This window comes from Pleurodeles waltl, chromosome 4_1 (genome assembly GCF_031143425.1).
Source record: "Pleurodeles waltl isolate 20211129_DDA chromosome 4_1, aPleWal1.hap1.20221129, whole genome shotgun sequence".
Lineage (NCBI taxonomy): Eukaryota > Metazoa > Chordata > Amphibia > Caudata > Salamandridae > Pleurodeles > Pleurodeles waltl.
In genome coordinates, this window is record NC_090442.1 from 517,713,894 (window position 1) to 517,727,714 (window position 13,821).

A 13,821-nucleotide genomic window follows, 5' to 3' on the forward strand; every position below is an offset into this window, starting at 1 on the left:
CGGCGGTAGCCGCCCACCAAGCTTGTAATGACCCCCTAAGTGTTTAGCATGAAGCGTCACACTTACAAGAATAAAGGAAAACAGTAAGGTCAGAATCCCTTGAAGGCTAAGGAAATCTGTCCTACCTACTAACTATGTGAACACTAGTTAAAAGCAAAAGAAACTTCAGCAGCATTCAAACCTTTTCCCACACCTCCAGGAACCGATCAGTTCATTACTTGTGATGTGCGTTTGCAACATCACCTAGGTTTCCCATCCCACCGAAACATAGACAGTTACTTGAACTTTGATCATCCCTCATTCTTCTCACACAATGAATAGAAGGCTTTATCTGCTCATTAGATCTCCACAGTCCTTGCCAATTTACTCTTCTCAAGCCTCACTATCAGTTGTCTAATCCCTACAATACTCCTTTCTCTAGCTAATGAAAATCATGAGGACGCTCAGGCAAAGAAAGAATATGCTGGTAAAGAAAAGTATGTTTCAAGTTGAGACCTGTACTCAGGCTAACTTTAACTGAGCATTTAACGTGCATTTCAAATACATGATAATGCATGGGCAAGTGTGACTTCACAAAAGCAAACATGAATAAAAGAGTACATGTTTACATTAGCACATATAACTCGGAGTTTAAATGTAAAACGTGATTAATTAATACACGTTTAAATATTTCAGCTAAACAGTGAACACATATATAAATCTTTAGTTTCTATAGCAATTGCATTTCATTAATACATGTAGATGCTTCAAACATATGAATATGATTAAGGCACACATTGAATATAATGTTAAATATAAATGCATAATTTTGCAATGGTGATGTGAAAATGATGGAGTCTAAGGGGGTTATTACAACTTTGGAGGAGGTGTTAATCCGTCCCAAAAGTGACGGTAAAGTGACGGATATACCACCAGCCGTATTACAAGTCCATTATATCCTATGGAACTCGTAATACGGCTGGTGGTATATCCGTCACTTTACCCTCACTTTTAGGACAGATTAACACCTCCTCCAAAGTTGTAATAACCCCCTAAATGTGCTACACCAGCTCCTTGTAGAAGATAAAAAGCTTGGATGGTCTCCACTCTGAACCTTTGGAGATTGTGTCTGTCTACACAAAATACAGCACAGCAAAGTACAGTTTTGAACAGTGTATGTATGGAATTCTCTCTGCCATTTTTCCCTCCATTTTTTTTTACATGTGATGTTGGATTATTTGCCTTAGCTGAGGGCGGAGGGCAAAGTCCTAAAAAAAATGCTCAGTTTCTTGTTCTATTCTACTTATGCAGATATGTGCTGACTTCATGAGAGAACATTATATGATGAATGTTTTCAAACTATTAATACTAGCCCTGGGTAGAATTTGCAGACCTTCATTCTGTGGCATTCCACAGAGTTCTGTGAGTGGGCCGAATTTGGGCAGGTCGGACTGCTTGCGCTGATTTTTAGCATGAGAACTTGTTCCGCTCTGTAAAATCAGTGTGAACTGCACCAAGTGAAACAGTAAATGAGTGGACCAGAAGGCCACCATTCCAGTGACACAGAGAAAATGTTTGGTCACAACTATAGATTCACAAAACATGGGATGATGCCACCATCGTGCTATGTACTAAACCCATGACAGGGGCTGTAGTCCTCTGTAAGTCAACGAGGCATGCTTGGTGTGCCCCTCCAGGCAACTGAACACGTTTAGAACCTACTTATTTCAAGGGACAGGCCTAGGCTGCTTTGCACCTGCTTGATTGGTGTGCCACCAGGCCCAAAACTCCAAACCAAACATACCAGATACATGTTGTTGAGCATTCAAGGTAGAGGAACACTGCTGTATACAGTGCTGGAGACAATCCTGTCCTGACAGTCTGCAAATACATAATCAGTATGAAGCTGGGCTATGATACACACACATTCCCATGACACAAGCTAATCAAATGACTATATCTTGGAGTGCTTGAAGGTGTCTTATGATACCATATTTAGTTGTTAATTAAGGATTAATATCCTAGTTTAGCCAGCTATTGTATGGCTTTTGTTGACAGACAATTTATGTATTCATTTACCTAGTGTTCTGTCTCCTGCGGTAATGGAAGAGCTTTTCGGCAAGTTGTTTGCATGAACTACCATCATCATATTGATGAGCGTCTCTGCGATCCAGAAGGGCGTCCTGCTGCAGAACAGGCTTGCAACATGCCCCCATGTTCTTCATCTAACAGACATGCAGACCCAGCCCATAACCCTAACCATGACAACACTCAAATCCACAAGGACTACGCTGTACTTGATAAAGGAACCCAGCGCAACCTTCCATCATCCAGCCGAAATCAATGGAGAACAGGACCATGGGGAGCAGTAAGTAATGCATCAAATAATAATTTACAGGCACATTTTCCAATCTTATTGTTTTTGAGAATCCTACATTTTGTTTAAAATAAGTGAAACATATTATAGTTATTGCATCACATAATCTGTAAATGGAATTTCAATTGGAAAAGCAGAACAAAGCATTGCATATTTTTTACTAGTGATCTAAATGAATGGTGTAAGCTTAGTGGAACATTCCACATTAGTCTTTAGAAATACAAAATATTTTATTATGTTAAGTGGTGCTGGTGTAATAGGAGAATCCCATGTAAATGTTATTTTTGTAATTTTTGAAAACGTTATATGATGATAGTATTTGAGTCAGTAACAACAAGCCACAAGAGTAACACAGACATCTGACATTCTAGATCTGATGGATACATAGGTGATGAGACATATGAAGAAGAATACTGGGGGCAGCCAGGTAGAAAGAGGAAAGACAACGGGAGAGTAAAATTAACATCATTTTAAAGAGAGCTGACTGTCCAGATGAAAAATTCTAAAAGTCAGTGCAGGACAAATGACATGGGTTTCAACAAAGAGGAGTTGACCAGGTAGGCCCTGTAATTTAAGCCAATTTGGAGAGTAGTTATGTGGGGTGTGGGTAGTTGAGTCAGAGCAGGCTGGCGCTGAGACATGAGCAGTTGTCAATAAATAATCTTGAAGTGACTGCCATATGTCTTTGGGTCTAGAGGTTATTGGCTATAAGGAGGAGTACAACTCAGAGTTCGCATCACAGTACAACATGTTTTGCAGCCAAGCAGTAATAGTAGGAAGTGTGTTACTACCCCAATGGAACACCACCTGCCATTTAGCCAAAAGTAGCGCGATAACGGTGAGTCACCTCGAGCCAATGGGCAACAGTTTGATGTATCCTAATAAGGCTATCAAGGGATATGGATCTATTGGATACTCAATAAAAGAGACAGCATGGTGTCAATTTTTTCCCATTAACACAGTTCCACGTGAGGTTAGCAAAGTATGCCTGCTCTGCTCTGCATTTTAGACAGTGGTTTGGCCTAGTGCGTTCCAGTTTAGCTAATGCTTTGGTAGTGATATTTGCTCTGTCTAGAAATTTTGTAGCATAGAAGCTTATGCTTATGATTATTGGAGATGTTTGGATTGGTTGCAGTAGTACCAAGCTTATCTGGGATGGAGTAACCCAGATCACTCACCCAGGCAGCCCTTGATCGTTTAACATCTATGGGCTGCTTTTGTACCGAAAGGCAGTAAAGCTGGGACATAAGGTTTCAATTGTCTTGTGCAATAATTAATGTTGTAAATGGAGTGAATTCTGGGGGTTCTCCTGGGTATGTTCATAAAATATCACAGAGGATGCAGAGTAACTGATGGAGTATAAAGCCATCTATGGGGTTAGGAGGATCCCCCTCCAGCAATGAATCTCTAGCGCACATCATGCCATTAATAAAGAAATAACCCATGATGAGCAAGTTGTGCTTTGTGAGCGTCATTTGCACCAACCGTTCCCAAGTAAGGGGGAGCCAGGGGTTATTATTAAGTGGCAACTGTGGAGAGTATAGGATTTTAATACCTAGCTAGTGTGAGAGTTTTAACTAAGTCCAGCATGTGGTAGATATTCTAGCGGGGTCTCGAGGGAGTCCGTGTGGGAGTAGGGAGGAGAAATGTGATAGGGCCACTAAGTAGTATAACTGCAAGTCAGAAATCCCCAAACCTCCATGGTTGTATGAAAGTGTTAGCACCCTCCATCTAATGCATGGCCTCTCAAAGTGTTGAAAAAATTGTTTGTTAAGGCAATAGGGATATTCAGAAATAGGTAAAGAAAGCGAGGGAGAACTACCATTTTAATACTAGCCACACACCTAGGCATTGGCGGGGTAATTTGATCCATCAACATATTTGGGTTGTAAACTTTTCAATGACAGGGCCATTATTTCAACATATTTTCTTCCTGTGGAGGTATATGCCTAATTATTTGGTACTGTCAGAGCACCACTGGATAGGGAACTCCAAGGTGCCGTAGCATCAGTGAAAGGAACAATCTCAGATTTATTCCAATTAACGGAAAATCCCAAAAATGCTCCAAAATGGATCACTTCCTGTATAATTGGAGAAAGGTTGATGGCAGGGTCACTGACAAACAACAGCATGTTATCGGCACATAAAGATGCCAGCAGCATACCACTGGGGAATCCAAAGGCCTCTTTCCAGGTGCCATTCTTGTGATTGGTGAAATAAGGGGTCCATAGCAATGATGAAGAGTACAGGGGAGAGAGAACAGTCCTGTCTCGTGCCTCTCATTAATGGGAAGGGTTCAGAGACAGTGTCATTGACTTGGAGGCAAGCCAAGATCATTATAGAGCAACAGAATGAGCTGTCTGAAACCATTGGGGATTCCAAGTTTAGTTAAGGTGGCAGAGAAAAAGGACCACTCGAGATGCTTTTTCAGCATATAGGAGAACAGTCATGGCAGGGATGGTGGGAGAGATCTGATTTATGACTGAAAAAATAGTACAGAGGTTAATTGAGGTGGAACGATGTGGAATAAAGCTGTATTGCATGGGGGAAGTGATATGGTCCATCAACAGTGACAGGTGTGCGGCTGTTACCATGGCAAGGATTTTATGATTGTGATTTAGTAGCAACAGTGGTATGTAGGTAGTGCAGTGTTAGGGGGATTTATTAGGTTTTAGTAGTAGGGTAAAAATGGCTTCACACATTGTTGGGGGAAGAATGCCTTGCTCTAAGGATTCCGCATATACCTCAAGTAAATGTGGGGCCAAGATTGTTTTATAGGCTTTATAAAAATTACCAGTAAAACAATCTAGCCCTGGGGCCGCTGAGGTCATTGATCGCTTGTTTAACCTCCTCACGTGTGATAGGAGCTTGTTTTGCTTTTCTTCTCTTATCTTATGACGAGCTTACAAAACTTCTCTGGAATGCACTTCTAGTTTAAAGAAGACATTTATTATTACTTCACCACGAGGTTCCTGAAAGACGAGATTTGTAGGTTGGAAGCACACGTTTAAAAGTAGTCGCAGCAAGAAAGCAAAATATATCAAAGTACTTCTCAACTGCAATCTACACAGCAAATACATGTGATTATATTATAGCATAACTTCAAAACAAAGAATAAAAGTCAAAATTGCATCACCGTAGGGCCTATCACTGCTTATCATCTTTATCCTATCTTCAAGTTGATGACTCCTGTTCAACTGCGAGAAAGAGACTTTCCACCCAAACGGGAGCCAGGCAGCTGACGTCTGCTCCTGACTGAAGTCCTGGAAGATCTCCCCCTGCTGCTGCCCAGGGCCACTGTTACAAAAACATGCCCCTTCCTCTCATACTCTGGAAATAAAACAAGCCATTGGAGATTGGCCAGATCTCCTAGGCCCCTCCTCTTCCCAAGGCTGAGCAGAAAGGAAAATGCCAAATATACGCTCTCTTATCACGTTAGGGTTTGGTATGAATTCAATTTGAAAAACACAGCTTGGTCAACCATGTGGAAAAACACAGCTTGAAAAAACACAGCTCATCTGCAGTGTCTCAACTGCAATGTCTAACTCCACGTTAAAGCCAATAGGCAGCTAAACTGAATAACAAATGTAATGTCTAATGCCATGTTAAAGCCAATAGGCAGCTAAAATGAATACAGAATGTAATGTCTAATGCCATGTTAAAGCCAATAGGCAGCTAAACTGAATACAGAATGTAATGTCTAATGCCACGTTAAAGCCAATCGGCAGCTAAACTGAATACAACATGTAATGTGCTACTGGTGAACATTGAGCAACTAATATGCGCAGTGGTGAAACACAAAGTCATTGGTCAAACACAATTAATGGAATAACAGAGCTCCACAAAAATGTTGCTGTCCTGGCTTGGGCCAAATCATTGCAATTTCAGCTGGATATTTAGCCCAAGCTGTTTCATTGTCGCCCACACAGGATGTGTAGAGATGTTTGTAGTAAGCTAGGAATTTGTTCAATATGGTTGCACCGTCAGTAATGACCGAGCCATCCGACTGTTGTAGTTGGGTTACACAAGTGGCATGACATGAAGGTTTGAGCAGATTAGCTAGTGTTTGGCCAGGTCTCTCGCCTTCACCATATTGTTATATCTTTACATATTTACCCAGGTAGTTAGCCTCATGCACGGCCAGTTCTATAAATTCCTAGAGCAATTCAGTTCTACTGTGTTGGGAATTGGTGTCAATGTCACAGAGCTTTCTCTCCACTTGAGCTAAATCATTCTGCATACTCCACAGCACTTCAGAATGTTTGGCAATGCAGATGGCTCTGATATAGACCTTGAAGTCAAGTAGGTCTGTAAGGGTGCATAGTGAGTGTGGCTTAGACACCACCATGGAGCCATTGGAATCCAGCCGTTGAGTGCGAGTGATGTTCAAGTCCCCACCCATCAATACATAATAAGCCAGGTGGCTATGCATCAAAGCAGAAAGTTTGTGAAAAGATTCAGGGGTGTCAGTGTTTGGTGCATAAACATTAACTAGCAATATTGACTTGTCAGCTAGTTTCCCCAGAACTAGTATGTAGCACATCTTGGAATCTGCAACACATTTTTATAGCACAAGCAGTATGCTTTTGTGTATTAAAATGCAGACTCCTCCTGCGTATGTACTGTAATGGGAGAAGTATCAGTTGGCATTCCATTGGGTGGCATAAGAATAGTCTTGCCTTTGTATCAAATGAGTCTCCTTCAGGAAAGCTACTTTACCACCATGTCTATTCAGGTATGCAAGAACTAGATTTCCTTTCCTCTGATTATTGAGGCCTCTGATATTTCATGTTAAACAGAAAAGTGTAAGTAATGTTCCCTTAGTTGTATGCAATGTCATCATGTAGGAAAGAAAAGCGTGATGTATGGCCAGATGTAGAACTGGGAGATATTAAATACAAGTGTAGAAGTGTGGCTATCACAAAACATACTCAACTCTTCCCCCACCCACACCAGCCTGAACATAGGGTGGCAAGTACCCGAAACCCAAAACAACACTGTAAAGTAAACACAAGTGTTATGATGTACACCTAGGGAATGTGACAACTCCCAAGCGGGGCCATCACCCTGGATGTCGTAGCGTCTAGTATGACATAAAATTCATCAGGTGCCTTCGCAGGATTCTGAGCAGAAAAAGTCAGAGGATACCCCTCCTGGTCAATGATAACAGAAGTAGAGTTATGACCATCATGGCTCAAATGCAATCTATGCGCCGCCGGATGGTCACCCGGGACCCCTGCATATCAAGACAACAAGGGTCTCTGGTTGGAAGTCAGTTTGCATTCTGTTCAAGCAGGGACCCTCGCTCTAGTCAAGGCAGTGAAGTTACACTCTCAAGACAACCCCTGGTCACCCCCTTAGTAGCTTGGCACAAGCAGCAAAGCTTATCTCAAAGGCAATGTGTAAAGTATTTGTACCAACACACACAGTAATACAGCGAAAACACTACAAAATGAACACCACACCAGTGTAGAAAAGTAGGTAATATTTCTGTAAATCAAACAACAAAAATCCAACATATACAAGTCAAGATCTGAGTTTTCAAAAGTATGAGTCTTACTCCATAGAAAACAATGGAAACGTTAATTGTACACAGAGTACCTGGTTTGCGTCAAAAATAAAGCTGCCCGGCCGAGCGTATGTCAAAAAGTCAGCAATGTGTCAATTCCTTACTCGCAAGTGAGGCCGTGCATCGTTTCTTCTCCGGTCGGGTAGGTGATGCATTGTTTTTCTCCCTCGCAAGAGAGGGATGTGTTGATTTCCGGACAGGGGTACTCGGACCCGCACAGGTTCACAATGACTTTGATGCCCAGTGATGCGTGAGAAATCCTATTGCACAGTGTTAGAAAACCACACTGCGTGTGGTTTGTGTCGTTATCAGCAGCTGCAAGCGGTTGTTGCGTCATTTCTCCAGCTGCGATGTGTCGATTTTACACCTGCGTTGCATGTGGGGCATCGGTTTCAGCCACAAAGCAGGTGGTGTGTCGCATTTCAGCCGTGTTGCAGGTGGTGCGTTGAAAATTTCCTAGCACGGCATTCTCTGTATGGATTTTCGTCCTTGTTCTGCCAACTTCACTTTCGGGCCCAGGGACTGGATAGTGCACCACTAGGCAGGGCAGGAGTCTCAGCAGAGAGTCCATGTGCTGACAGAGGAAGTCTTTGATGGCCCTGAGACTTCAAAACAGGAGGCAAGCTCAGTCCAAGCCCTTGGAGATTCTTCTCAAGCAGAAATGCACAACAAAGTCCAGCCTTTGCCCCCATTCACAGACAGAAGCAGCAACTGCAGGATAGCCCAACAAAGCACAGCCAGAGGCATGGACAGCACTTCTCCTCAGCTCTTCTCCTTGGCAGAGGTTCTTCTTGATTCCAGAAGTGATCTAAAAATATGGGGTTTTGGGTCCAATACTTATACCTCTTTCTGCCCTTGAAGTAGGAAAACTTCAAAGGAAAGTCTCTGTTGTTTACAGAATCCTGCCTTGCCCAGGCCAGGCCCCAGACATACACTAGAGGGTTAGAGACTGCATTGTGTGAGGGCAGGCACAGCCCATTCAGGTGTGACTACTCCTCTCTCCACTCCAGCCCAGATGGCTCATCAGGAAATGCAGGCTACACCCCAGCTCCCTATATGTCACTGCCTAGAGGAGATTCACAAACAGCCCAACTGTCAGTTTGACCCAGACAGGGAATCCACAGACAGGCAGAGTCACAGAATGATGTAAGCAAAAAAAATGCCTACTTTCTGAAAGTGGCATTTTCAAACTAACAATCTAAAAACCAACTTCACTAACAGGTGTATTTTTAAATTGTGAGTTCAGAGACCCCAAACTCCACATTTCTATCTGCTCTCAAAGGGAAACTTCACTTTAAGGATTTTTAAAGGCAGCCCCCATGTTAACCTATGAGAGAGACAGGCCTTGCAACAGTGAAAACCCGATTTGGCAGTATTTCACTGTTAGGGCATGTAAAATCACACAAGTAAATTTCCTACCGTTAACATACACTGCACCCTGCCCATGGGGCTACCTAGGGCCTATATTAGGGGTTCCTTACACGTACAATAAAGGACGGTTTGGGCCTAGCAAGTGGGTGCGCTAGCTAGGTAGATTTGGCAGTTTGAAACTGAACACACAGATAATACAGTGTCAGGTCTGAGCCATGTTTACAAAGCTACATTTGTGGGTGGCACAGTCAGTGCTGCAGGCCCACTAGTATCATTTGCAGGCACTAGGCACCTCTGGTGCACTTTACTAGGGACTTACTAGCTAATCAAATATGCCAGTTATGGAAAAGCCAATTACACACATACAATGTCACATAAGGAGCACTTGCACTTTAGCACTGGTCAGCAGGGGTAAAGTGCCAAGAGTAACAAAAACAGCAAAAACAGAGTCCAGCACACATCAACAACCTGGGAAGCAGAGGCAAAAGGTTAGGGGAGACTACTCCAAGGATGCCAGGTCTAACATACCAGTTGTGTGAAATTTGGATATATTAATAGGGTGGTACCTTGATAATGCAATGGACCCCTCTCCTGCATCAGATGCAGGACTGTGTCACAGTCTCTGTAATTGAGAAGTCTAGCAATGGCTAGGTGAGGGGGTTCTCCAGGTATGGGTCATGGTCCAAGAAATCTATGTGCGTTTTCAACCACAAAGGTATCTGTAAACGAGTCTCTGACAAATAACTTTGTTAAGAGATGCTCAATGGAAAGCTCCATGTGGCCGGTGTTTGTGGTTTCCACCAAGCCAGTAATAGGCAAATTATTGCAGCAGGACAGGGCCTCCAAATCTTCGTTCATCGCACAGTTGTTTTAAATGTCCCTTCTCCCCTCTCAAGATGTATCAGGGTGTCCACGTTTCCATCTTCAATCTGAGATTCTTCTTTCTGCCCCATCGATTCTAATGGTGTGAAGGTCAAGGAGTTCACTCAAGCAAAGCGGTTGGACATCGCATCAAAGCGAGCCTCAATGGCCTGGAACCCGGATCTAAGTTCAGTCATAATCTCTGCAGTTCCATCTAGTGAGCTAGCATCATCATTGTTTGAAGGAGGTCCCGTCACCCTTGGGGTAGAAGAGTGTCGCTGTGGGGCACATGCCGCATCAAAAGTACACTGCCTCTGTTTGGGGTCCCCGTGGACCAACATGATAGCTAGATCGCCTGTATCCTGGCCTGGGTAGGCAGTATGTTGGAGTGGGGAGGCAATGCACCAGGTTTGCTGTGCTGGTCAAAGGCAGATAGTGTGATATCTCAAGTCACAAGAAGGCAAGAGGTAAATGGCACTCTGTATTGACCATTTCTTCCAGGCACAGATGGTGTATTTCTGGTTAAAGAGGCTGCCTCTGTATCCATGAGACAATGCCGCCAGAGAGGCGCAGACGCCTCCCAGGCAGTGTGCCTCAGCAGAGGCACGGAAATCAGGTAAGTCCACACCGATACCCCCAACTCAGTAGAACACAAATGTTTTTTATTGTAATAGTAGGTTACGGGGCAGCTGGCAAGAGCATAGAAGGTCTGGAGGCACAGTGATGGCAGTCTCCTCCTGTTCTCAGTTTTGGGCTGAGAAAAAGGGTAGCAGCGCAGTTAATGAAACGGGTAAGGCTCTCATCTTTTGTAGTATTCATCCCATCGCTGCACGTCATCCCAGCAATAGGGCCCAGGAGGCCTTCCCACAATGGCACAGCGAGTGCGGCACATCCCAGGGAGGTGCTCGCCATGGCTAGGGCCAGCAGCCTCCGGGTCAGCCGGCAGAACTGCCATACACACACACCATGCGGCACTCCCAAGGCACGCTGACCAGAGCAGCAGGAGACGAGTGGTGGGGCTAAGGCCCCAACTGCATTCCACTCATTGGGGAAGAACCAGTAGGTCCCCAGGGCATCAGGTATGCAGTAGAGATCACTTTGTACACAGCAGCCCCACCCTCAGGCTTGCCCGCAGTCCCTGTCCCTGTGGCGCCTCCCAAAGCTGCATCATGCCGTGGTGTCAGGTGCAAGGAATTGCCGGTTCATCTTTGGCACCTCCTTGGGCAGCGCAGCTGAGTAGCTAGTGGTGGGCATATTATGGGCAGTATGGGATATCCTCATGTAGAGGTTATGGGCAAAGGCAGCATTGAAAGGGTGAAGCTTCCAAGAGCTTTAATGTCAGGCGACCATCTTGGTCGGTGGCTTGGACATGCCCCTCCCTTTTTGTTATTTCTATAAAAAAATCAGGCCAAATTTACAGGTCAAAGTCAACTGGGCTCACAAAAGAAACCCGAATATGTATAAGCGTAGATCTATACCTCAAACTTAACATATTTTTCAATTTTTTCCAATTATGAATCATTCCCAGACAAATGGCTACAAAGCTGCGACAGGTAGAGTAGTATTTCTGGGAATGTCATGTGACTTTTTAAAGGTATCCTATTCCCCCTATGCGCTGTTCTCCTTGGCAGAGAAATATGCATTTGGGGAATAAATCCTTCTGTGCCAAATGCACTCTTTAACTGTACTGAGAAGTCTTACTTGGGTGCACTTTGGTGGCAAAGAAAGTTTTAGGGGGTAAGTGTGTATGAATGTTCCTGACACCTACCGACCATTTGAAAATTATATGCATCCTTAATACAGATCCTATAGGAATGTTTGATGGTCTATTTACCTTTCCAGAGACTTGCAGGTCACAGGTTCCAATACAAAATCCAGTGCAAAATATATATCATGATGTTCAAAAATATGTCATGTGAAAGAGGCACTTAACATTCCGGTTATGTCTCTAGACTAAGACTAGTCACATTCTGTCTCTGTTTGCTTGAAAAAACTATCTAATATTTTATCTTTCATTGTTTTGCTCTGCCTAAGAAATGGGCAAGTCCCTTTCCTTACATACTTCCACATAAACATACCTGTTCATTGATGTTATATTACTATTATTATTATTATTATTATTATTATTATTATTATTATTATTATTATTATTATTATTATAGTTTTAGACTGAGCTTAGCTACCGTAACTGGGTTTCCTTGCACTAGCCATAGGTAGGTAAAGCATCAGAACCTTAACAAAAGCAGTGGAAATAGAAGAGCCAAGTCTTTAGAGGCTCCTGGTAAACACTGAAGGACTGACACAATCTCATAGAGGCAGATATCACGTTCTGCGGTTTGGGACCCGGGAAAGAAAAAGACTAGCTGCCCTCTTGGGTTCTCCTAATTCTGGGTATTGTATAGTGATTACTATTGCTTGAACTGAGAGATCGGCTCGGACAATAATGTGTCACCAGTGATCTAAGATGCAGTATACCCGAGTTTGACATATCCTTATACATATACCACAAAGCTTTACACTGAATACGCTTTCCATTTGGAATCCAGTAAAGGTCTCGAAAAAGATTGGAGGTGGTGGTTATTTAGGGAGATGGAATAGTAGTCTGGAGGCTGCATTCTGGACTACCTGAAGAAATTTCAGTGAGACTTTGGAGGCCCCTAAATAAAGAATGTTGCCGTAGTCCACCCTAGCAATAATTAGTGCTTGTATTATAGTTCGTTGAGCATGGCCAGGCAGTAACCACAGTATTTTCCTAAGCCATTTTATGACACCAAAACAAGTGGAGGCTACCTTTGTAATTTTATCATTATTTTTGAGCTTTGGGACTCTTTCCTCACCCTCCCCATTACAAAGTCATCCAAGCGCTCCTCCTTTACCCCCGTAGATTGGTACTACGTAAGTGCACTTGTACCCCATTTTATCACATCCAAGCGGAGCAAGCCTGCTGCTACCATAAAGCTGTGCCTCCTATGGGCTTCCTGCTTCTTGATCCCATGCTCAGTCATGTACCTGATGCCAACCAAGGCAAGTGCTGCTAAAAGGTTATATGTCAAAATATCCATAACACAAATATTGTTTTACAAAAATGACACAGCCTAAATATCACTTACAATGCGTAAAAAAATTAAATTTAGAATACAGCATTTTTGTCATACAATATTTTGGGCGCAATATCATGGTTGCATTCCAGCTAATAAAGCAGAATCTCATATCAGGAGTGAAGAAGCTAACGCTGTTAGCTGTGTTTTAAATATGACTTTAGTGGAAATAAATCCCTATTTTAAATGAATTTTCCTTTATCTAGAGTTGTCTTAAAAAACGAAGCTGCATTCAGAAGATTCGTATCAAAAGACAAAAAAAATCTCCTAATGTTTAGTTGTGTAAGACTACTTTCAAAGATGTTAATCAGCAATAGTTTCAGCATAATGATTATTCATTTTGAGCGAGATTGACATATCTAAACGTATTTTGAAGCAGAGACAAGAGCAAGAAAGGAAGGATTTTATTGTGCATTGTAAGGGAGCAACAAAACTATGAATTAAAAGACTGAGATAAAGTGGCTGGAGATTGCATAGGATCGAACAACAGTGTTGCTCAATATGATATACAAAGGGATGGTCTTCTAGGTCAAGCAGAAGCAATAAACTACTTAGGAAAATGGGAC

At 42.9% G+C, this 13,821-nt stretch overlaps 1 protein-coding gene across 1 annotated transcript in view; it reads left to right on the forward strand.

The window, feature by feature from the left end:
- The window catches only part of ADAMTS20 (ADAM metallopeptidase with thrombospondin type 1 motif 20), a 1,292,194-nt gene that overhangs the window by 909,299 nt on the left and 369,074 nt on the right, over positions 1-13,821 (forward strand). Inside the window, exon 28 of the mRNA XM_069228834.1 lies at positions 2,063-2,347. Within this exon, the coding sequence (XP_069084935.1) occupies positions 2,063-2,347 (285 nt within the window). The remainder of the gene's footprint in view (positions 1-2,062; positions 2,348-13,821) is intronic.